Source organism: Oncorhynchus mykiss, chromosome 9 (assembly GCF_057628025.1).
Source record: "Oncorhynchus mykiss isolate SJ-2025 chromosome 9, ASM5762802v1, whole genome shotgun sequence".
Lineage (NCBI taxonomy): Eukaryota > Metazoa > Chordata > Actinopteri > Salmoniformes > Salmonidae > Oncorhynchus > Oncorhynchus mykiss.
The window spans coordinates 79,519,899-79,544,388 of NC_143030.1; the positions used below are offsets into that span (position 1 = coordinate 79,519,899).

The window sequence follows — 24,490 nt, forward strand, 5'->3', positions numbered from 1 at the left end:
ATAACTCTACCTACATGTACATATTAGCCCCCTCACATTTTTTATTTTACCTTTATTTAACTAGGCAAGTCAGTTAAAGAACAAATTCTTATTTTCAATGACGGCTTAGGAACAGTGGGTTAACTGCCTGTTCAGGGGCAGAACGACAGATTTGTACCTTGTCAGCTCAGGGGTTTGAACTTGCTACCTTCCGGTTACTAGTCCAACGCTCTAACCACTAGGCTACCCTGCCCCCCCACTGACTCTGTACCGGTACCCCCCTGTATATAGTCTAGCTATTGTTATTTTACTGCTGCTCTTGAATTACTTGTTACTTTTATTTCTTACTCTTATCTGTATTTTTTTTAAATGCATTGTTAGTTAATTAAGGGCTCGTAAGCAAGCATTTCACTGTAAGGTCTACCTACACCTGTTGTATTCGGCGCATGTTACTAATACAATTTTATTTTATTTTATTTGCATCATTTTCAGAGGTACTTTTATTTTGAAGGCAAACCGCAAATTCCACTATTGTGCCTAACCCTATTGTGGCTAGCTTCACAACACATAACCCAGTCCGGTCAAGCCTCACTAGCCAGATGAAGCTAGCTGTCTGCTTACAACGTTAGCTTTGGGCAACAGAGTTATGTAGCTGGCTAGCTATTTATTTTCATGAACCGAAGTTCAATTTCAACAGGTGACCAACAAGTGGCAACCTAGCTAATACTTACTCACAAGGATCCCTAAATCATTGCTAAGAATAATGAAAATGACTGCAGTTTCTACTGGTCATTGTTTTCAGGCTGGTTACATTGGTGCTAGCTAGGTACCAAGCTAATGCTAGCTAGCCCAGAAGTTGCGGACGAACAAATAATGCTTTATTACCAACGTGGTATTGTAAACACATCGTTCGTGGCCGGTGGTTGCTTGTTTGCAGACATTTTTGTACAGCTTTGACAGTGCTACTGATAGTAGTGGTGGCGTTTGGCTTGCATGTGCAAATTCAGAACACACAACATTATTGAATAATTGTGTTATTTGATGTGTCAAATTAAAAGCGTATTTAACGCATCAAATAGTGTTATTGTCAACTAGTGTTATTTGACGTGGATCTTTTTTGACACGCAAAGACCCGAACGGCGTTCCGCAGTATGTCGTGAAGCTAATAGCAGTGACGCTATTACTGTGTAACTAAAGTAAGGCAACATCTGAAAAATGGTGCACTCGGTAGTGTGTGCCGGTGCTCGGCCAGTCACGAAAACCAACATCACCCACGACAGAGAACGATTGATTGTCAAGGGCAATGAATTCCCCTTATCTTGGTGTTAATCGATTTCGCCTTTGATTTCTCTCGCTGAACGTTTCAACTCTTTCAAAATGACTGCTCGTCTTGTTGACTGCTCAATCCGCACAGCAGACATTGTGGGCTAGGTTAGGAATGCTGTGTTGCCCGTGTAGTGCAACATTTTACGTGGCCTCATTACGTCATCTACCTACGTTATATAGGTATGTAGGTCATCTACCTACGTTATATAGGTATGTAGGTCATCTACCTACGTTATACAGGTATGTAGGTCATCTACCTACGTTATATAGGTATGTAGGTCATCTACCTACGTTATACAGGTATGTAGGTCATCTACCTACGTTATACAGGTATGTAGGTCATCTACCTACGTTATATAGGTATGTAGGTCATCTACCTATGTTATATAGGTATGCACGTCTGCTTTGACATCGCTTTTGCACATCGGCGTTAAACTAGACATCGGGCCGATACCGATGTCGGCATTCTTAGCTAATATTGTTCGATTCCGATATTTTCACCAATATATAGTACACCCCTAAGAAAAACAATTCTCCACGCACTGTAATTTACAAACTGATAAGGGCTATTGATAAAATCTAGGTAAATGAGTAAGCCGATTGGAAAAGGCGATTGGAAATATAAATACATTGTTTTAGATCTATTTGACCTTATGATCGCTGGAGACACATGTGAAACCAGTCATATGGCCTGGGGCGGCAGGGTAGCCTAGTGGTTAGAGCGTTGGACTAGTAACTGGAAGGTTGCAAGTTCAAACCCCCGAGCTGACAAGGTACAAATCTGTTGTTCTGCCCCTGAACAGGCAGTTAACCCACTGTTCCTAGGCCGTCATTGAAAATAAGAATTTGTTCTTAACTGACTTGCCTAGTAAAATAAAGGTAAATTAAAAATAAATAAATATGGCAGCAAACTGAAGCATATCAACTTATCAACATATTGATATGTTGATAAGGTGATATGCTTCAGTTTGCTGCCATATTTTTTTTATTTTTTTTATTTATTTTATTTATTTTACCTTATCAACATATCAACATATCAATTTATCAACATATGGCAGCAAACTGAAGCATATCACCTTTTCCACTGTGAAGTTTATAGGATATAGGCTTCACAAATGACAGTACAGCACCTAACCTTCCACTTTGATTTTACGATTTCTAGAATGTTTTAATGATATGCCTGAACTTTTCACTGTATTTTTTACAATTTGCATTGTGTTAAAAATGTGACACTATCAGTAGCCACTGTCAGATAAACCTACAGTTGAAGTAGGAAGTTTACATACACCTTAGCAAAAATATATTAATATATTTCACAAATCCTGACATTTAATCCTAGTAAAAAATCCCTGTCTTAGGTCAGATAGGATCACAACTTTATTTTAAGAATGTGAAATGTCAGAATAATAGTAGAGAGAATTATTTATTTCAGCTTTTATTTTCTTTCATCACATTCCCAGTGGGTCAGAAGTTTACATACATTCAATTAGTATTTGGTAGCATTGTCTTTAAATTGTTTAACTTGGGTCAAACGTTTTGGGTAGCCTTCCACAAGCTTCCCACATTAAGTTGTGTGCATTTTGGCCCATTCCTCCTGACAGAGCTGGTGTAACTGAGTCAGGTTTGTAGGCCTCCTTGCTCGCACACGCTTTATCAGTTCGGCCCACAAACGTCCTATAGGGTTCTGGTCAGGTCTTTGTGATGGCCACTCCAATACCTTGACTTTGTTGTCCTGAAGCCATTTTACCACAACTTTGGAAGTATGCTTGGGGTCATTGACAATTTAGAAGACCCATTTGTATTTATTTATTTCACCTTTATTTAACCAGGTAGGCAAGTTGATGATTCATTTTAGCTTTTCTTTCATCTCATTCCCAGTGGGTCAGAAGTTTACATTTACTCAATTAGTATTTGGTAGCATTGCCTTTTAAATTGTTTAACTTGGGTCAAACGTTTTGGGTAGCCTTCCAGTTGGGATGGTGTTCTTCGGCTTGCAAGCCTCCCCATTTAGCCTCCAAACATAACGATGGTCATTATGGCCAACACCTTGACTTTGTTGTCCTTAATTAAGCCCCATTGCCACAACTTTGGAAGTATGCTTGGGGTCATTGTCCATTTGGAAGACCCATTTGCGACCAAGCTTTAACTTCCTGACTGATGTCTTGAGATGTTGCGTCAATATATCCACATAATTTTTCTACCTTATGATGCCATCTATTTTGTGAAGTGCACCAGTCCCTCCTGCAGCAAAGCACCACCACAACATGACGCTGCCACCCCCGTGCTTCATGGTTAGGATGGCGTTCTTCGGCTTGCAAGCCTCTCCCTTTTTCCTCCAAACATAACGATGGTCATTATGGCCAAACAGTTCTATTTTTGTTTCATCAGACCAGAGGACATTTCTCCAAAAAGTACAATCTTTGTCCACATGTGCAGTTGCAAACCATAGTCTGGCTTTTTTATGGTGGTTTTGGAGCAGTGGCTTCTTCCTTGATGGTCATTATGGCCAACCAGTTCTATTTTTGTTTCATCAGACCAGAGGACATTTCTCCCAAAAGTACAATCTTTGTCCGCATGTGCAGTTGCAAACCATAGTCTGGCTTTTTTATGGTGGTTTTGGAGCAGTGGCTTCTTCCTTGCTAGCAGGTTATGTTGATATAGGACTCGTTTTACTGTGGATATGGATACTTTTGTACCTGTTTCCTCCAGCATCTTCACAAGGTCCTTTGCTGTTGTTCTGGGATTGATTTGCACTTTTCATACCAAAGTACGTTCATCTCTAGGAGACAGAACGTGTCTCCTACCTGAGCGGTATGACGGCTGCGTGGTCCCATGGTGTTTATACTTGCGTACTATTGTTTGTACAGATGAACTTGGTACCTTCAGGTGTTTGGAAATTGCTCCCAAGGATGAACCAGACTTGTGGAGGTCTATCATTTTTTTCTGAGGTCTTGGCTGATTTCTTTTGATTTCCTCACGATATCAAGCAAAGATGCACTGAGTTTGAAGGTAGGCCTTGAAATACATCCACAGGTACACCTCCAATAGACTCAAATGATGTCTATTAGCCTATCATAAGCTTCTAAAGCCATGACATCATTTTTGGGAATTTTCCAAGCTGTTTAAAGGCACAGTCAACTTAGTGTATGTACATTTCTGACCCACTGGAATTGTGATACAGTCAATTATAAGTGAAAAAATCTGTCTGTAAACAATTGTTGGAAAAATTGTTGGAAAAATGACTTGTGTCGTGCACAAAGTAGATGCCCTAACCGACTTGCCAAAACTATAATTTGTTAACAAGAAATTTGTGGAGTGGTTGAAAAACTAGTTTTAATGACTCCAACCTAAGTGTATGTAAACTTCCGACTTTAACTGTACAAGCATTTATAACTGTCACTTTAGTGTGTCACACCCTGATCTGTTTCACCTGCCCTTGTGATTGTCTCCACCCCAGGTCTTATTTACCTCAGTGTATTTACCTCACATTTATAACTGTCACTTTAGTGTTAGTTTCCTCACATTTATAACTGTCACTTTAGTGTGTCACACTAATCTGATCTAATCTGATCTGTTTCACCTGCCCTTGTGATTGTCTCCACCCCTGGTCTTATTTTCCTCAGTGTATTTATCTCTCTGTGCCAGTTCGTCTTGTATATTTCCAAGTCAACCAGCGGTTTTCCCGTTCTCCTGTTCTTTGCATTCTCCTTTTTCTAGTCCTCCCTGTTTCTGGACTTTGCACCCACCTGCCTGACCATTCTGCCTACCTTAACCACGAGTCTGTCTGCCACTCTGTACCTCCTGGACTCTGATCTGGTTTTAACCTTTTTGCCTGTTCCAGGACCATTCTCTTGACTACCCCTTTTGATTACTAAATATTGTAAGACTCCAACCATCTGCCTCCTGGGTCTGCATCTGGGTCTCGCCTTGTGCCTTGATGTAGTGTTAGTTTCCTTACATTTATAACTGTCACTTTAGTGTTAGTTTCCTCACATTTATAACTGTCACTTTAGTGTTAGTTTCCTCACATTTATAACTGTCACTTTAGTGTTAGTTTCCTCACATTTATAACTGTCACTTTAGTGTTTCCTCACATTTATAACTGTCACTTTAGTGTTTCCTCACATTTATAACTGTCACTTTAGTGTTTCCTCACATTTAAAACTGTCACTTTAGTGTTAGTTTCCTTACATTTATAACTGTCACTTTAGTGTTAGTTTCCTCACATTTATAACTGTCACTTTAGTGTTAGTTTCCTCACATTTATAACTGTCACTTTAGTGTTTCCTCACATTTATAACTGTCACTTTAGTGTTTCCTCACATTTAAAACTGTCACTTTAGTGTTAGTTTCCTTACATTTATAACTGTCACTTTAGTGTTAGTTTCCTCACATTTATAACTGTCACTTTAGTGTTTCCTCACATTTATAACTGTCACTTTAGTGTTTCCTCACATTTATAACTGCCACTTTAGTGTTTCCTTACATTTATAACTGTCAAATTAGTGTTAGTTTCCTCACATTTATAACTGTCACTTTAGTGTTAGTTTCCTTACATTTATAACTGTCACTTTAGCGTTTCCTTATATTTATAACTGTCACTTTAGTGTTTCCTCACATTTATAACTGTCACTTTAGTGTTTCCTCACATTTACAACTGTCACTTTAGTGTTAGTTTCCTTACATTTATAACTGTCACTTTAGTGTTTCCTCACATTTATAACTGTCACTTTAGTGTTAGTTTCCTCACATTTATAACTGTCACTTTAGTGTTTCCTCACATTTATAACTGTCACTTTAGTGTTAGTTTTCTCACATTTATAACTGTCACTTTATTGTTGGTTTCCTCACATTTATAACTGTCACTTTAGTGTTAGTTTCCTCACATTTATAACTGTCACTTTAGTGTTAGTTTCCTCACATTTATAACTGTCACTTTGGTGTTAGTTTCCTCACATTTATAACTGTCACTTTAGTGTTGGTTTCCTCACATTTATAACTGTCACTTTAGTGTTAGTTTCCTCACATTTATAACTGTCACTTTAGTGTTAGATTCCTCACATTTATAACTGTCACTTTAGTGTTAGTTTCCTCACATTTATAACTGTCACTTTAGTGTTAGTTTCCTCACATTTATAACTGTCACTTTAGTGTTAGTTTCCTCACATTTATAACTGTCACTTTAGTGTTAGTTTCCTCACATTTATAACTGTCACTTTAGTGTTAGATTCCTCACATTTATAACTGTCACTTTAATGTTAGTTTCCTCACATTTATAACTGTCATTTTAGTGTTAGTTTCCTCACATTTTGTATCGTTCCATTACATCGTTAGTTTACCTTTATTCCCTCTGTCCTGTTGGTGTGGTTGTTCCTGAGGATCGCTAGCTATAGTGGGTCATATTAGGCTAACGTATTACAAGTTGTCTAATTATTTATGACATGTAACCTATTGGAATCATTATGGAACACAGATCATATGTAGCAGTTTAAACCTGGAGCCTGGCGCGCGGTGCACAACGACTGGACCGTTGTCATTACAGTCCCATGATTCATGAGGATTGGTAGATTTATAGGACTACTGTTCAACACCTATTGTACACTTTTCTCACCTTCCAATATTTCATGGATTGAACAACTGAATATGGCAACTTTCAGGATGAATCAAATCACTGTATTTTTTGATTCACCAATATATTTAGTGTGTAAAGGCTCTCCAAACCATTTAAAAAAATGTTTTATTCAGAAATACTTTCCTAACCCTAAATAATAAACTAGATCAGCGTATTTTTTAAATCTACCAGTTGGTGCTGAACAGGAGATGAATATGTGTGTATTAATGACATTCTGTCATTGATCCCTGATATTCTGAACTGTTCTCTACATACTCTAGTGTCTGTTGACAAAATTCTAATTAAAGGCACACCTAATTTAAAGGGATGGCTTTAAATAAACGTACTGAAAAACACTATTGAATTAAAACTCCAAGAGAAAATCTGTTAGCCAGCTAATGGGAGGGTTTTCAGCAGTTGAATGACATGTATTCTCAAGGAAACCACACCTGCAAAGCCCGTTATACAACTGCATGAGTCTAAATATCAACTACTGAGAGGTGCGTAGGAAAGCTGTACTTAGACGCACATTTCTTAAGTCTGAATCGGGCCCTTAGTGAATGTCACCATTCACTGTACCAGCCCCATTTCCCCCACCAGCAGCAGGTACAGGCCTGGACTTACCTTCTTCTTCTTCTTCTCACTGAGGTCAACGGTGCATAAAGATCTCCACAGTGTTGAATCCTCAGGGTAAATGTTTCGGATCAAATCGTGTAGTTGAGGGTCATGTCATAACTCATTAACGGCCCTCCTCCGCAACACAGTTAAGTTACTGTGGTCTACATATTAATTATATGCAGTCAATGTAAAGCCAATTATAACTTCCTATTTATTTAAGTCAGTTAAGAACAAATTCATATTTACAATGACAGCCTACCAGGAGACAGTGGGTTAACTGCCTTGTTCAGGGCCAGAACAACAGATTTTTACCTTGTCAGCTCAGGGATTCAAACTAGCAACCTTTTGGTTACTAGTCCAACGCGCTAACCACTAGGCTACCTGCCACCCTCATAAAACATTCATAAACATTCATAAACGTACCTCCCTTGTCAAAAGTAAAGAACACAGACTATGTTAAAGGAAATATGAACATTTTATTTCCATTTTCTAGATGTAGCAAAGAAAACATTTGTTGGCTGAAGAATCCTACTATTTAAAATATTTTGTTTGACTTTTCTTGAATGGATATAACAAAGATGTATATTCAAACCATTTAAATGAAATTACCCATTTCAGACCCATATAGCAATAACTATTTTAGTGAGTAAAATGTACGAACACAAGGTAGTTGAGCTAGCTAGCATTTCCCCCCTTATTCAGTAATGTAGCTAGCTAGCATTTGCCCCTTACTCAGTAATGTAGCTAGCTAGCATTTCCCCCTTATTCAGTAATGTAGCTAGCTAGCATTTCCCCCCTTATTCAGTAATGTAGCTAGCTAGCATTCGCCCCTTACTCAGTAATGTAGCTAGCTAGCATTTTCCCCCTTATTCAGTAATGTAGCTAGCTAGCATTTGCCCCTTACTCAGTAATGTAGCTAGCTAGCTAAGACCCTTACTCAGTAATATAGCTAGCTAGCATTTCCCCCCTTATTCAGTAATGTAGCTAGCTAGCATTTGCCCCTTACTCAGTAATGTAGCTAGCTAGCATTTTCCCCCTTATTCAGTAATGTAGCTAGCTAGCATTTGCCCTTTACTCAGTAATGTAGCTAGCTAGCATTTGCCCCTTACTCAGTAATGTAGCTAGCTAGCATTTTCCCCCTTATTCAGTAATGTAGCTAGCTAGCATTTGCCCCTTACTCAGTAATGTAGCTAGCTAGCTAAGACCCTTACTCAGTAATATAGCTAGCTAGCTAAGACCCTTACTGAGTAATGTAGCTAGCTAGCTAAGCCCCTTACTCAGTAATGTAACCCTAACTCAGTAATGTAGCTAGCTAGCTAAGACCCTTACTCAGTAATATAGCTAGCTAGCTAAGACCCTTACTCAGTAATGTAACCCTAACTCAGTAATGTAGCTAGCTAGCTAAGACCCTTACTCAGTAATATAGCTAGCTAGCTAAGACCCTTACTCAGTAATGTAGCTAGCTAGCTAAGACCCTTACTCAGTAATGTAGCTAGCTAGCTAAGCCCCTTACTCAGTAATGTAACCCTAACTCAGTAATGTAGCTAGCTAGCTAAGACCCTTACTCAGTAATATAGCTAGCTAGCTAAGACCCTTACTCAGTAATGTAGCTAGCTAGCTAAGACCCTTACTCAGTAATGTAGCTAGCTAAGCCCCTTACTCAGTAATGTAGCTAGCTAGCTAAGCCCCTGGCACAATGTCAACACTTTTCAAACAAGGTTAATAAACATTACAAAGTCATCATAAAACTCATGAAACATTTAGTTAACAATGTTATTTCACTGTTTATAATAGATAAATATTGCTATATTTAGACATGTAATATAATTGACTTCACATAGAATTCATAAATAGACCTTTAACGGCAGCTAGCCTTACGGTTAGAAAGTTGGGCCAGTAAGCGAAAGATTGCTGGATCGAATCCCCCGAGCTGACAAGGTATGTTGTTCTTCCCCTGAACAAGGCAGTTAACCAACTGCGCTGAAGACGTGGAGGTAGATTAAAGCAGCCCCCGCACCTCTCTGATTCAGAGGGGTCGGGTTAAATTCGGGAAGACACATTTCAGTTGAATACATTCAGTTGTACAACTGACGAGGTATCCCCCTCTTTCCCTTGATGTTGGTGTTATAGCTCGGATGACACACTGCACAGTTAATGACCTTGAAGTGCTTTATGAATGGGAAAAATTGATTTGACTTTACATTGACTGCGTAGAATTCATACATAGACCCTTCATATGTGCGCCATAGACCAGTATGACCTAAATGTCATGTGGAGAGCTGTTAATGAGTTACAGATGAAGTTACGACATGACCCTCAACTACATGATTTGATCCGTAACATTTACCCTGAGGATTCAACACTGTGGAGATCTTTATGCACCGTTGACCACAGTGAGAAGAAGAAGAAGGTAAGTCCAGGCCTGTACCTGCTGGTCGGGGAAATGGGGCTGGTACAGGTTATAAATTAGAATACTTTTCTAAATGTGGGTTGGCACGGGTATGGCAGAACAACAACCAAACTTGCACAACAACCAAACCTCCACAACAACCAAACCCCCACCACATTTAGCTGGACAGATCAATCACGACAAGACACCCAGTAACCACACGAACAAATCACTGGAGTCAGCAGGAAAACAGGAGCCCCATCAAAACCAACTATAGAACAAACACCCAGAACCAAGAATATACACAAAACCAGTTGGTGTGTGTGTGTGCGTGTTCATGTGTGTGTGTGTGTGTGTGTGTGTGTGTGTGTGTGCATGTTCATGTGTGTGTGTGTGTGTGTGTGTGTGTGTGTGTGTGTGTGTGTGTGTGTGTGTGTACTTGTTTTTCTACATTATCAGGGCCTATAGACTCCTAACTTTAACTATAAATTCATGTACATTCTACCTCAATTGGCCCGACCAACCAGTGCCCCCCGCACATTGGCTAACCGGGCTATCTGCATTGTGTCCCACCACCCACCAACCTCTCTTTTACGCTACTGCTACTCTCTGTTCATCATATTTGCATAGTCACTTTAACGATACCTACATCAGCCTGACTAACCTGTGTCTGTATGTAGCCTCGCTACTTTTATAGCCTCTCTACTGTATATAGTCTCTCTACTGTATGTAGCCTCTCTACTGTATATAACCTGTCTACTGTATGTAGCCTCTCTACTGTATATAGCCTCTCTACTGTATATAGTCTCTCTACTGTATGTAGCCTCTCTACTGTATATAACCTGTCTACTGTATGTAGCCTCGCTACTTTTATAGCCTCTCTACTGTATATAGTCTCTCTACTGTATGTAGCCTCTCTACTGTATATAACCTGTCTACTGTATGTAGCCTCTCTACTGTATATAGCCTCTCTACTGTATATAGCCTCTCTACTGTATATATCCTCTCTACTGTATATAACCTCTCTGCTGTATATAGCCTCTCTACTGTATATAGCCTCTACTGTATATAGCCTCACTACTGTATATAGCCTCTCTACTGTATATAGCCTCTCTACTGTATATAACCTCTCTACTGTATATAGCCTCTACTGTATATAGCCTCTCTACGGTATATAACCTCTCTACTGTATATAACCCCTCTACTGTATATAGCCTCTCTACTGTATATAACCTCTCTACTGTATATAGCCTCTACTGTATATAGCCTCTCTACTGTATACAGCCTCTCTACTGTATATAACCTCTCTACTGTATATAGCCTCTACTGTATATAGCCTCTCTACTGTATATAACCTCTCTACTGTATATAGCCTCTACTGTATATAGCCTCTACTGTATACAGCCTCTCTACTGTATACAGCCTCTCTACTGTATATAGCCTCTCTACTGTATATAGCCTCTCTACTGTATATAACCTCTCTACTGTATATAGCCTCTACTGTATATAGCCTCTCTACGGTATATAACCTCTCTACTGTATATAACCTCTCTACTGTATTTAGCCTCTCTACGGTATATAGTCTGTCTTTTACTGTTGATTTATTTCTTTACTTATTGATCACCTAATACCTATTTCTGCACTGTTGGTTAGATCCTGTAAGGAAGCATTTCACTGTAAGTTCTACCACCCTGTTGAATTCGGCGAACGTGACAAACAAACTTTGATTTGATTTGACCTGAATATCTTGACAAGGTCGGTAAACCCAAACTGATTGTAAAAGTAAAAGGACAATTTTCATGTCCTGAATACGTTCAAATGTTATTTAAAGCTTAAGGGTTAGGTTTAGGGATTTGGGGTTAAGGGTTAAGGGTTAGGTTTAGGGATTTGGGGTTAAGGGTTAGGTTTAGGGATTTGGGGTTAAGGGTTAGGTTTAGGGATTTGGGGTTAAGGGTTAGGTTTAGGGATTTGGGGTTAAGGGTTAGGTTTAGGGATTTGGGGTTAAGGGTTAGGGGTTAGGGTTAGGGATTTGGGATTAAGGGTTAGGGGTTAGGTTTAGGGATTTGGGGTTAAGGGTTAGGTTTAGGGATTTGGGATTAAGGGTTAGGGGTTAGGGTTAGGGATTTGGGATTAAGGGTTAGGGGTTAGGTTTAGGGATTTGGGGTTAAGGGTTAGGTTTAGGGATTTGGGCTTAAGGGTTAGGTTTAGGGATTTGGGCTTAAGGGTTAGGTTTAGGGATTTGGGGTTAAGGGTTAGGTTTAGGGATTTGGGGTTAAGGGTTAGGTTTAGGGATTTGGGGTTAAGGGTTAAGGGTTAGGTTTAGGGATTTGGGGTTAAGGGTTAGGTTTAGGGATTTGGGGTTAAGGGTTAAGGGTTAGGTTTAGGGATTTGGGGTTAAGGGTTAGGTTTAGGGATTTGGGGTTAAGGGTTAAGGGTTAGGTTTAGGGATTTGGGATTAAGGGTTAGGTTTAGGGATTTGGGGTTAAGGGTTAGGTTTAGGGATTTGGGGTTAAGGGTTAGGTTTAGGGATTTGGGCTTAAGGGTTAGGTTTAAGTTTAGGGATTTGGGGTTAAGGGTTAGGTTTAGGGATTTGGGGTTAAGGGTTAGGTTTAGGGATTTGGGGTTAAGGGTTAGGTTTAGGGATTTGGGGTTAAGGGTTAGGTTTAGGTTTAGGGATTTGGGGTTAAGGGTTAGGTTTAGGGATTTGGGGTTAAGGGTTAGGTTTAGGGATTTGGGGTTAAGGGTTAAGGGTTAGGTTTAGGGATTTGGGATTAAGGGTTAGGTTTAGGGATTTGGGGATAAGGGTTAGGTTTAGGGATTTGGGATTAAGGGTTAGGTTTAGGGATTTGGGGTTAAGGGTTAAGGGTTAGGTTTAGGGATTTGGGGTTAAGGGTTAGGTTTAGGGATTTGGGGTTAAGGGTTAGGTTTAGGAATTTGGGATTAAGGGTTAGGTTTAGGGATTTGGGGTTAAGGGTTGGGTTTAGGGATTTGAGGTTAAGGGTTAGGTTTAGGGATTTGGGGTTAAGGTTAAGGGTTAGGGATTTGGGGTTAAGGGTTAGGTTTAGGGATTTGGGGTTAAGGTTGAGGGTTAGGTTTAGGTTTAGGGATTTGGGGTTAAGGTTGAGGGTTAGGTTTAGGGATTTGGGGTTAAGGTTAAGGGTTAGGTTTAGGGATTTGGGGTTAAGGTTAAGGGTTAGGTTTAGGGATTTGGGGTTAAGGGTTAGGTTTAGGGATTTGGGATTAAGGTTAAGGGTTAGGTTTAGGGATTTGGGGTTAAGGTTAAGGGTTAAGGAAAATAGGATTTTTAATTGTCAAACATTTTTACCCCCCAAACAGTCCCGAAATGACCAGAAAATAAAACTGCATGTTTGTGTACTGTATGTGTATTACAGCTCATACGTTTCTCTAGGTCACCTCTTCCCCTTTAAGAAACCAAAGAACCGCAGAGAGAGGGCGGAGAGAGGGAGTGAAAGGGGCAAACCAAAAAAGAGGAAATTAGTGGCAGACAGACAAAGACAAAACAGAGGAATAGAATGGCAGACAGATAAAGACAGAACAGAGGAATAGAGTGGCAGACAGATAAAGACAGAACAGAGGAATAGAATGGCAGGTTACACGGATGCCTTGTTTCTCTCTGGGGTTACACTGATGCCCCGTTTCTCTCTGGGGTTACACTGATGCCCCGTTTCTCTCTGGGGTTACACTGATGCCCTGTTTCTCTCTGGGGTTACACTGATGCCCTGTTTCTCCCAGTACCCAGTAATAAGTATAGCAATAACAACACTGTTGTCACGCCCTGACCTTAGAGAGCTGTTTATGTCTCTATTTTGGTTTGGTCAGGGTTTGATTTGGGTGGGCATTCTACGTTCATTTTTCTATGTTTTGTATTTCTTTGTTTTGGCCGGGTGTGGTTCTCAATCAGGGACAGCTGTCTATTGTTGTCTCTGATTGGGAACCATACTTAGGCAGCCCTTTTTCCCAGCTGTCTTTGTGGGTAGTTGTCTTTGTTTGTTGGCACTATAGCCTTTAAGCTTCACGGTTGTTTTTTTTGGATTGTTTATTGTTTTTTGTCGGGCGTCATATAAATAAAAGGGAATATGTACGCTCACCACACTGCACCTTGGTCCAGTTCTTTCAAACGGCCGTGACAACTGTAGCATAAATAATTACCATAACTCTGTTTCTGTCTTGGGTTACACAGTACTAATAACATCGGCAGCTAGCATTAGGCCAGTAACCGAAAGGTCGCTGGTTCGAATCCCAGTCAATCCCCAACAACAACAGCTCCCTAGGGCACTGGTGAAGAGGAAGTTGATTAAAGGTATTCACATGCTTCCCAGCCAAAACAGTCTGGAAGATTTTCGTTTTTATGAACTTCTCTCTCTCTCTGTGCGTATTCTGACCGCTATTCGCCCGCTATTTGTTTAGGGTGGAGATCAAATAAATTAAGGTGTGTCTACAGTTACACCATATTCTGACCTTTACTTAATTCCCACCACTTTTACGGGCGAAGAAACCGTGAATAAGTGGAACCGTGAATAGTTGGCTGGCCATCGCTACATATTCGTCGCCAGACCCACTGGCTCCAGGTCATCTATAAGTCTATGCTAGGTAAAGCTCCGCCTTATCTCAGCTCACTGGTCATGATAACAACACCCATCCGTAGCACGCGCTCCAGCAGGTATATCTCACTGGTCATCCCCAAAGCCAACACTTCCTTTGGCCAAGACCTCCTTTGCCGCCTTTCCTTCCAGTTCTCTGCTGCCAGTGACTGCAAAAATCACTGAAGCTGGAGACTTACAGTGCCTTGCGAAAGTATTCGGCCCCCTTGAACTTTGCGACCTTTTGCCACATTTCAGGCTTCAAACATAAAGATATAAAACTGTATTTTTTTGTGAAGAATCAACAACAAGTGGGACACAATCATGAAGTGGAACGACATTTATTGGATATTTAAAACTTTTTTAACAAATCAAAAACTGAAAAATTGGGCGTGCAAAATTATTCAGCCCCTTTACTTTCAGTGCAGCAAACTCTCTCCAGAAGTTCAGTGAGTATCTCTGAATGATCCAATGTTGACCTAAATGACTAATGATGATAAATACAATCCACCTGTGTGTAATCAAGTCTCCGTATAAATGCATCTGCACTGTGATAGTCTCAGAGGTCCGTTAAAAGCGCAGAGAGCATCATGAAGAACAAGGAATACACCAGGCAGGTCCGAGATACTGTTGTGAAGAAGTTTAAAGCCGGATTTGGATACAAAAATATTTCCCAAGCTTTAAACATCCCAAGGAGCACTGTGCAAGCGATAATATTGAAATGGAAGGAGTATCAGACCACTGCAAATCTACCAAGACCTGGCCGTCCCTCTAAACTTTCAGCTCATACAAGGAGAAGACTGATCAGAGATGCAGCCAAGAGGCCCATGATCACTCTGGATGAACTGCAGAGCTCTACAGCTGAGGTGGGAGACTCTGTCCATAGGACAACAATCAGTGTTTTTTTTGCATAAATCTGGCCTTTATGGATGAGTGGCAAGAAGAAAGCCATTTCTTAAAGATATCCATAAAAAGTGTCGTTTAAAGTTTGCCACAAGCCACCTGGGAGACACACCAAACATGTGGAAGAAGGTGCTCTGGTCAGATGAAACCAAAATGTAACTTTTTGGCAACAGTGCAAAACGTTATGTTTGGCGTAAAAGCAACACAGCTCATCACCCTGAACACACCATACCCACTGTCAAACATGGTGGTGGCAGCATCATGGTTTGGGCCTGCTTTTCTTCAGCAGGGACAGGGAAGATGGTTAAAATTGATGGGAAGATGGATGGAGCCAAATACAGGACCATTCTGGAAGAAAACCTGATGGAGTCTGCAAAAGACCTGAGACTGGGACGGAGATTTGTCTTCCAACAAGACAATGATCCAAAACATAAAGCAAAATCTACAATGGAATGGTTCAAAAATAAACATATCCAGGTGTTAGAATGGCCAAGTCAAAGTCCAGACCTAAATCCAATCGAGAATCTGTGGAAAGAACTGAAAACTGCTGTTCACAAATGCTCTCCATCCAACCTCACTGAGCTCGAGCTGTTTTGCAAGGAGGAATGGGAAAAAATGTCAGTCTCTCGATGTGCAAAACTGATAGAGACATACCCCAAGCGACTTACAGCTGTAATCGCTACAAAGTATTAACTTCAGGGGGCTGAATAATTTTGCACGCCCAATTTTTCAGTTTTTGCTTTGTTAAAAAAGTTTGAAATATCCAATAAATGTTGTTCCACTTCATGATTGTGTCCCACTTGTTGTTGATTCTTCACAAAAAAATACAGTGTTATATCTTTATGTTTGAAGCCTGAAATGTGGCAAAAGGTCGCAAAGTTCAAGGGGGCCGAATACTTTCGCAAGGCACTGTATATCTCCCTCTCTAACTTTAAACATCAGCTATCTGAGCAGCTAACCAATCGCTGCAGCTGTACATAGTCCATCTGTAAATAGCCCACCCAATCTACCTACCTCATCCCCATATTGTTGTTATTTACTTTTCTGCTCTTTTGCACACCAGTATCACTACTTAACACACCTTCATCTGCTCATCATCATCTGATCATCATCATCTGCTCATTTATCACTCCAGTGTTAATCTGCTAAATTGTAATTACTTTGCTACCATGGCCTATTTATTACCTTACCTCCTCATGCTATTTGCACATACTGTTTATAGACTTTCTTTTTTTTCTACTGTGTTATTCACTGTACGCTTGTTTATTCCATGTGTAACTCTGTGTTGTTGTTTGTGTCACACTGCTTTGCTTTATCTTGGCCAGGTCACAGTTGTAATTGTGAACTTGTTCTCAACTGGCCTACCTTGTTAAAATAAAGGTAAAATAAATAAATAAAAACATAAATAACCAGCCGGTTCCAAGTGGAGAAAGGATACACTTTCCTTTTTCCGATATAATCTCCATGCACTGAATTTATAAATGGATTAAAAGCTAGGTAAATGAGTAATCAGTTTGTAGAAGGGGATTGTAAATACACGTAGATATTCTTTTTAGATGATTTTTCCTTGTGATCCCTGGAAACCAGTTATATGGAAACAGACTGAAAATCATATCAACATGACATGTATATTACAGCACCCCCTTTTCCCACAATGAAATAAGATACGAATAGCTGTGCCATAATTCAGAATTATAATTGTAAACCCACATAATTTGCATAGAGGAAATTTGGAGACCCAGGATATTATATTTTAAAATTGCCACTATAAGAACCACCGTCAATAATACACACATACTGTACATTTGTAACTGTCGCTTTAGTGTTAGTTTCCTCACATTTATAACTGTCACTTTAGTGTTTCCTTACATTTATAACTGTCACTTTAGTGTTTCCTTACATTTATAACTGTCACTTTAGTTTCCTCACATTTATAACTGTCACTTTAGTGTTTCCTTACATTTATGACTGTCACTTTAGTGTTAGTTTCCTCACATTTATAACTGTCACTTTAGTTTCCTCACATTTATAACTGTCACTTTAGTTTCCTTACATTTATAACTGTCACTTTAGTGTTTCCTTACATTTATGACTGTCACTTTAGTGTTAGTTTCCTCACATTTATAACTGTCACTTTAGTTTCCTCACATTTATAACTGTCACTTTAGTTTCCTTACATTTATAACTGTCACTTTAGTGTTAGTTTCCTCACATTTATAACTGTCACTTTAGTTTCCTCACATTTATAACTGTCACTTTAGTTTCCTCACATTTATAACTGTCACTTTAGTGTTTCCTTACATTTATAACTGTCACTTTAGTGTTTCCTTACATTTATAACTGTCACTTTAGTGTTAGTTTCCTCACATTTATAACTGTCACTTTAGTTTCCTCACATTTATAACTGTCACTTTAGTGTTTCCTTACATTTATAACTGTCACTTTAGTGTTAGTTTCCTTACGCTTATAACTGTCATTTTAGTGTTAGTTTCCACACATTTATAACTGTCACTTTAGTGTTAGTTTCCTTACATTTATAACTGTCACTTTAGTGTTAGTTTCCTCACATTTATAACTGTCACTTTAGTGTTAGTTTCCTCACATTATAACTGTCACTTTAGTGTTAGTTTCCTCACATTTATAACTGTCACTTTAGTGTTTCCTTACATTTATAACTGTCACTTTAGTGTTAGTTTCCTCAGATTTATAACTGTCACTTTAGCTTCCTCACATTTATAACTGTCACTTTAGTGTTAGTTTCCTCACATTTATAACTGTCACTTTAGTGTTAGTTTCCTCAAATTTATAACTGTCAATTTAGTATTTCCTTACATTTATAACTGTCACTTTAGTGTTTCCTCACATTCATAACTGTCACTTTAGTGTTTCCTTACATTTATAACTGTCACTTTAGTGTTTCCTTACATTTATAACTGTCACTTTAGTTTCCTTACATTTATAACTGTCACTTTAGTGTTTCCTCACATTTATAACTGTCACTTTAGTGTTTCCTTACATTTATAACTGTCACTTTAGTGTTTCCTTACATTTATAACTGTCACTTTAGTTTCCTCACATTTATAACTGTCACTTTAGTTTCCTTACATTTATAACTGTCACTTTAGTGTTAGTTTCCTCACATTTATAACTGTCACTTTAGTTTCCTCACATTTATAACTGTCACTTTAGTTTCCTTACATTTATAACTGTCACTTCAGTGTTAGTTTCCTCACATTAATAACTGTCACTTTAGTGTTAGTTTCCTCACATTTATAACTGTCACTTTAGCTTCCTCACATTTATAACTGTCACTTTAGTGTTAGTTTCCTCACATTTATAACTGTCACTTTAGTGTTAGTTTCCTCACATTTATAACTGTCACTTTAGTGTTTCCTTACATTTATAACTGTCACATTAGTGTTAGTTTCCTCAAATGTATAACTGTCAATTTAGTGTTTCCTTACATTTATAACTGTCACTTTAGTGTTTCCTCACATTTATAACTGTCACTTTAGTGTTTCCTCACATTCATAACTGTCACTTTAGTGTTTCCTTACATTTATAACTGTCACTTTAGTGTTAGTTTCCTCACATTTATAACTGTCACTTTAGTGTTAGTTTCCTTACATTTATAACTGTCACTTTAGTGTTAGTTTCCTCACATTTATAACTGTCACTTTAGTGTTAGTTTCCTCACATTTATAACTGTCACTTTAGTGTTAGTTTCCTCACATTTATAACTGTCACTTTAGTGTTAGTTTCCTCACATTTATAACTGTCACTTTAGTGTTAGTTTACTCACATTTATAACTGTCACTTTAGTGTTAGTTTCCTCACATTTATAACTGTCACTTTAGTGTTTCAACACAGTTATAACTGTCACTTTAGTGTTAGTTTCCTCACATTTATAACTGTCACTTTAGTGTTTCAACACAGTTATAACTGTCACTTTAGTGCTTCTTTACATTTATAACTGTCACTTGAGTGTTAGTTTCCTCACATTTATAACTATCACTTTAATGTTAGTTTCCTCACATTCATAACTGTCACTTTAGTGTTAGTTTCCTCACATTTATAACTGTCACTTTAGTGTTAGTTTCCTTACATTTATAACTGTCACTTTAGTTTCCTTACATTTATAACTGTCACTTTAGTGTTTCCTCACATTTATAACTGTCACTTTAGTGTTTCCTTACATTTATAACTGTCACTTTAGTGTTTCCTTACATTTATAACTGTCACTTTAGTGTTTCCTTACATTTATAACTGTCACTTTAGTTTCCTCACATTTATAACTGTCACTTTAGTTTCCTTACATTTATAACTGTCACTTTAGTGTTAGTTTCCTCACATTTATAACTGTCACTTTAGTTTCCTCACATTTATAACTGTCACTTTAGTTTCCTTACATTTATAACTGTCACTTCAGTGTTAGTTTCCTCACATTAATAACTGTCACTTTAGTGTTTCCTCACATTTATAACTGTCACTTTAGTTTCCTTACATTTATAACTGTCACTTTAGTGTTAGTTTCCTTACATTTATAACTGTCACTTTAGTGTTAGTTTCCTCACATTTATAACTGTCACTTTAGCTTCCTCACATTTATAACTGTCACTTTAGTGTTAGTTTCCTCACATTTATAACTGTCACTTTAGTGTTAGTTTCCTCACATTTATAACTGTCACTTTAGTGTTTCCTTACATTTATAACTGTCACAATAGTGTTTCCTTACATTTATAACTGTCACTTTAGTGTTAGTTTCCTCACATTTATAACTGTCACTTTAGTGTTTCAACACAGTTATAACTGTCACTTTAGTGTTAGTTTCCTCACATTTATAACTGTCACTTTAGTGTTTCAACACAGTTATAACTGTCACTTTAGTGCTTCTTTACATTTATAACTGTCACTTGAGTGTTAGTTTCCTCACATTTATAACTGTCACTTTAATGTTAGTTTCCTCACATTTATAACTGTCACTTAAGGTTTAGTTTCCTTACATTTATAACTGTCACTTTAGTGTTAGTTTCCTCACATTTATAACTGTCACTTTAGTGTTAGTTTCCTCACATTTATAACTGTCACTTTAGTGTTAGTTTCCTCACATTTATAACTGTCACTTTAGTGTTAGCTTCCTTACATTTATAACTGTCACTTTAGTTTCCTTACATTTATAACTGTCACTTTAGTGTTAGTTTCCTCACATTTATAACTGTCACTTTAGTATTTCCTCACATTTATAACTGTCACTTTAGTGTTAGTTTCCTCACATTTATAATTGTCACTTTAGTGTTAGTTTCCTCACATTTATAACTGTCACTTTACTGTTAGTTTCCTCAGATTCATAACTGTCACTTTAGTGTTAGTTTCCTCACATTTATAACTGTCACTTTAGTGTTGTTTCCTAACATTTATAACTCTCACTTTAGTGTTAGTTTCCTCACATTTATAACTGTCACTTTACTGTTAGTTTCCTCAGATTCATAACTGTCACTTTAGTGTTAGTTTCCTCACATTTATAACTGTCACTTTAGTGTTAGTTTCCTCACATTTATAACTGTCACTTTAGTTTCCTCACATTTATAACTGTCACTTTAGTGTTAGTTTCCTCACATTTATAACTGTCACTATTAGTGTTTCCTCACATTTATAACTGTCACTTTAGTGTTAGTTTCCTCACATTTATAACTGTCACTTTAGTGTTTCCTCACATTTATAACTGTCACGTTAGTGTTTCCTTACATTTATAACTGTGTTAGTTTCCTTCAGTTTCTAGTCTACATCTTGCACTCCATTCTGTTGACCATTCTTTCCTCTGTCACGTCCATTGTAGTTGTTCTTGAGGGTTGCTAGAATTAGTAGATTATATTAGGCTAATGTTGTGCAATAATTTAGGACATGTAGCCTTTATTAGTCTTCATGGAACTCTGACCACACTTTTCAGTTTAAACCTGGAGCCTGGCGCACGGTGCACAACGACTGGACCGTTGTCATTACAGTCCCATGATTCATGAGGATTGGTAGATTTATAGGACTACTGTTCAACCCCTATTGTACACTTTTCTCACCTTCCAATATTTCATAGATTGAACAACTGAGTATGGCAACTTTCAGGATGAATCAAACGACAGTATTTTTGATTCATCAATATATTTAGTGCGTACAGGCTCTCCAAACCTGTTTTTTTAATGATTCACACATACCTTGCTAACCCTAAAATGTGCCTAAATAATGTACAAAATCAGAGTATTTTTAAATCTACTATTTGGTGCTGAAACTGAGAAGAAAATGCATAGATGGCTTTTTTTCATTGATCCCTATATTCTGAACCCGTTCTCTCCACGTACTCTAGTGTGTCTGTTGACAAAATTCTAATTAAAGGTACACTGTATTTAAAGGGATGGTTTAAGATAGAATGTACTGAAAACCCGATTGAACGCAAACTCACTTTAATGTCTGTTTGGGCTCCTCAATTTCCCTATCATGTTGATGTGTTTCAACAGGGTGAATAGCCTGTCTTCAGCACCTCTCCATGTTGCTCATGTCTCTAACCTACAAGAGAGTCATCTCCATGACACGTCAGATAACAGAAAGAAAAAAAAACGTTTTACTCTTGACTTTTGTTGTGGAAACTAAATATGTTTGGTCTCAGCTGTGTTCTCAACCTGAAGTTTTGGAAGTTTTGCCTCCTACCCCCCCCCCTCATATCCGGAATCAAGAGTTAAGGAGTTTGGCTCGCGCGAACACGGTTGTTTTTTTTGTGTTTTTTTAAAGCGCTCGGTTTCACGCGCCTATTTTGGGGACGCGCGAAATTCATTCACTCGAACGTGTCGCGCGTGAATCGGGAACGCGCTTTTTACTACACGAACGCGCTTTTACACACTAAAACGATCAATATTAAAGATGGGTTAATGATGATGATGTCTAGTGTTAACTGTAACACATATATATGATATCTAGGCCTAATCAATGGAATCTCTGACAAAACCTACTTCCAAAAGGGCATCGTTTAAAAATATATATATTTTATTTTTGCACTTCCTCGATGATCCGACGAGAGAAAATAGCCAGCATGTAGGCTGTTGCCTTCCTCCCACTATAGGTAGACTACATGTCAAAACACTAAAACGAGTATTCGTTCAAAACGCACATAATTCGTTAACCGTAACCCATACTTGCAAAGATCTGTAGCCTATATAATGACTTGTGTGGCTAGGCTGAGTAGAGCATCACGATATGATATGAGAAAAATCACCAAACCCTCTCATAGCCTTCTATTGCATGAAGGATAACTGACGGATGTCATGCAACGAGCAACAAAAAAAGAGACATCTGACGAGACCGTTTGCAATATAGCCTGCCGGTCGCATTCGGTCTTCCGCTCCTGTAGTGATTGCGCAGAGGAAACATCTAACTTGGCTGATCAAATGAATCTGCTTTCAATATCACAGTTAGCAGGCTAACAGTGAACATGCTTACGCTAGTCATAATGATGACAAATACATCATATCATTAGTGCCGAGAGAGAGAGAGAGAGAGAGAGAGAGAGAGAGAGAGAGAGAGAGAGAGAGAGAGAGAGAGAGAGAGAGAGAGAGAGAGAGAGAGAGAGAGAGTAGAGAGACAGAGAGAGAGAGACAGAGAGAGAGTAGAGAGACACAGAGAGAGAGAGAGAGAGACACAGAGAGAGAGAGAGAGAGAGAGAGAGAGAGAGAGAGAGAGAGAGGGAGAGAGAGTAGAGAGACAGAGAGAGAGAGACAGAGAGAGAGTAGAGAGACACAGAGAGAGAGAGAGAGAGAGAGAGACAGAAAGAGAGACACAGAGAGAGAGAGAGAGAGAGAGAGAGAGAGAGAGAGAGAGAGAGAGAGAGAGAGAGAGAGAGAGAGAGAGAGAGAGAGAGAGAGACACAGAGAGAGAGAGCGAGAGACACAGAGAGAGAGAGAGAGAGACACAGAGAGAGAGAGAGAGAGAGAGAGAGAGAGAGGGAGAGAGAGTAGAGAGACAGAGAGAGAGAGGGAGAGAGAGAGAGACAGAGAGAGAGTAGAGAGACACAGAGAGAGAGAGAGAGAGACACAGAGAGAGAGAGAGAGAGAGAGAGAGAGAGAGGAATCCGACCAAAATGGAACAGATTGACATCTCCATATTGTTCCCTACTAATCGAGGGACCCATAACAGAGCAGACATTCCACTAATAGAAATGAAGCAGTGTAAAAAAAGAAGCGACAAAATGAAGCGGCAGAAGCAGTAGTTCCCTACCTAACCTCTCTTCCTCAGTCAGTTTGGAATGAGAAACACAGTGGTTATTGTATCGAAAGACATATCGTTACTCTTGTTTCCATGAAAGCTGTATTCTCAGCATAATGACATTGGAGCGTTGTCAAAAACATGATTCCAAATACTAAAATGTTGTTTTACAGGTTTTGGGGAAAACACTAGAGGGGTTCGTTTCTTCAAGACAACCCGTTCTCTTCAGCAGTAGCCTAGGAATCACGGACCTTTTTTTCAAAACGGGATAAGCCGGAAAAACCCACCATTGACTGGCAAACTAAAAACCCTTTTTACAAATACATGACAATTATTAAATAATACTTACAATTGTTGCATTAAAATTGTCAGGAGGACGGTATCCGTTTCGTTTTCGGAGGCACATCCGTTTCTTTTTATGTTTTTTTTTTTTATATGTAAGAATACTGTATCTATTCGCTGTTCCCGTGTTCCAGCGCGAGCTAGGATCTACACCCTTACCGAGGCGGACGGAGTGGCACTGCGCATGCGTGGAGCCGGACGGTTCAACACAGGCAGACAGAGCGGGCTGTTTACCAAGGAGAGTGACTTCCTCACTAATAGCTGGCATTTCTTATAAAACTAACTAAAACTATTTTATGTGCCGTAATAACTCATAATTAATTAGATCAAACTAACATATTGTTTAAGTAGATACTCGTCAACGTAATCATCCTCGTTTTCCTCCCCATATTCATCATCATCAAGTAAATAAACTGAAATTGCAACAACAACGACATTTTAATGACATAATAATAATAATCATCATCATAATTATAG

At 38.6% G+C, this 24,490-nt stretch overlaps 1 protein-coding gene across 4 annotated transcripts in view; it reads right to left on the bottom strand.

The window, feature by feature from the left end:
• LOC118966122 (regulator of G protein signaling 17) overlaps positions 1-24,221 on the bottom strand; it is a 105,837-nt gene extending 81,616 nt beyond the window's left edge. The window contains exon 1 of one of the 4 annotated variants that reach the window (XM_036989039.2): positions 24,021-24,221. Coding sequence is in view for 2 of the 4 variants with exons in the window: in XM_036989037.2 (XP_036844932.1) it covers positions 24,021-24,077 (57 nt within the window). In the remaining 2 variants the exon portion in view is untranslated. The remainder of the gene's footprint in view (positions 1-24,020) is intronic. The other 3 variants (XM_036989037.2, XM_036989038.2, XM_090185773.1) reach the window with 3 other exon arrangements.
• Positions 24,222-24,490: the final 269 nt, after the last annotated feature.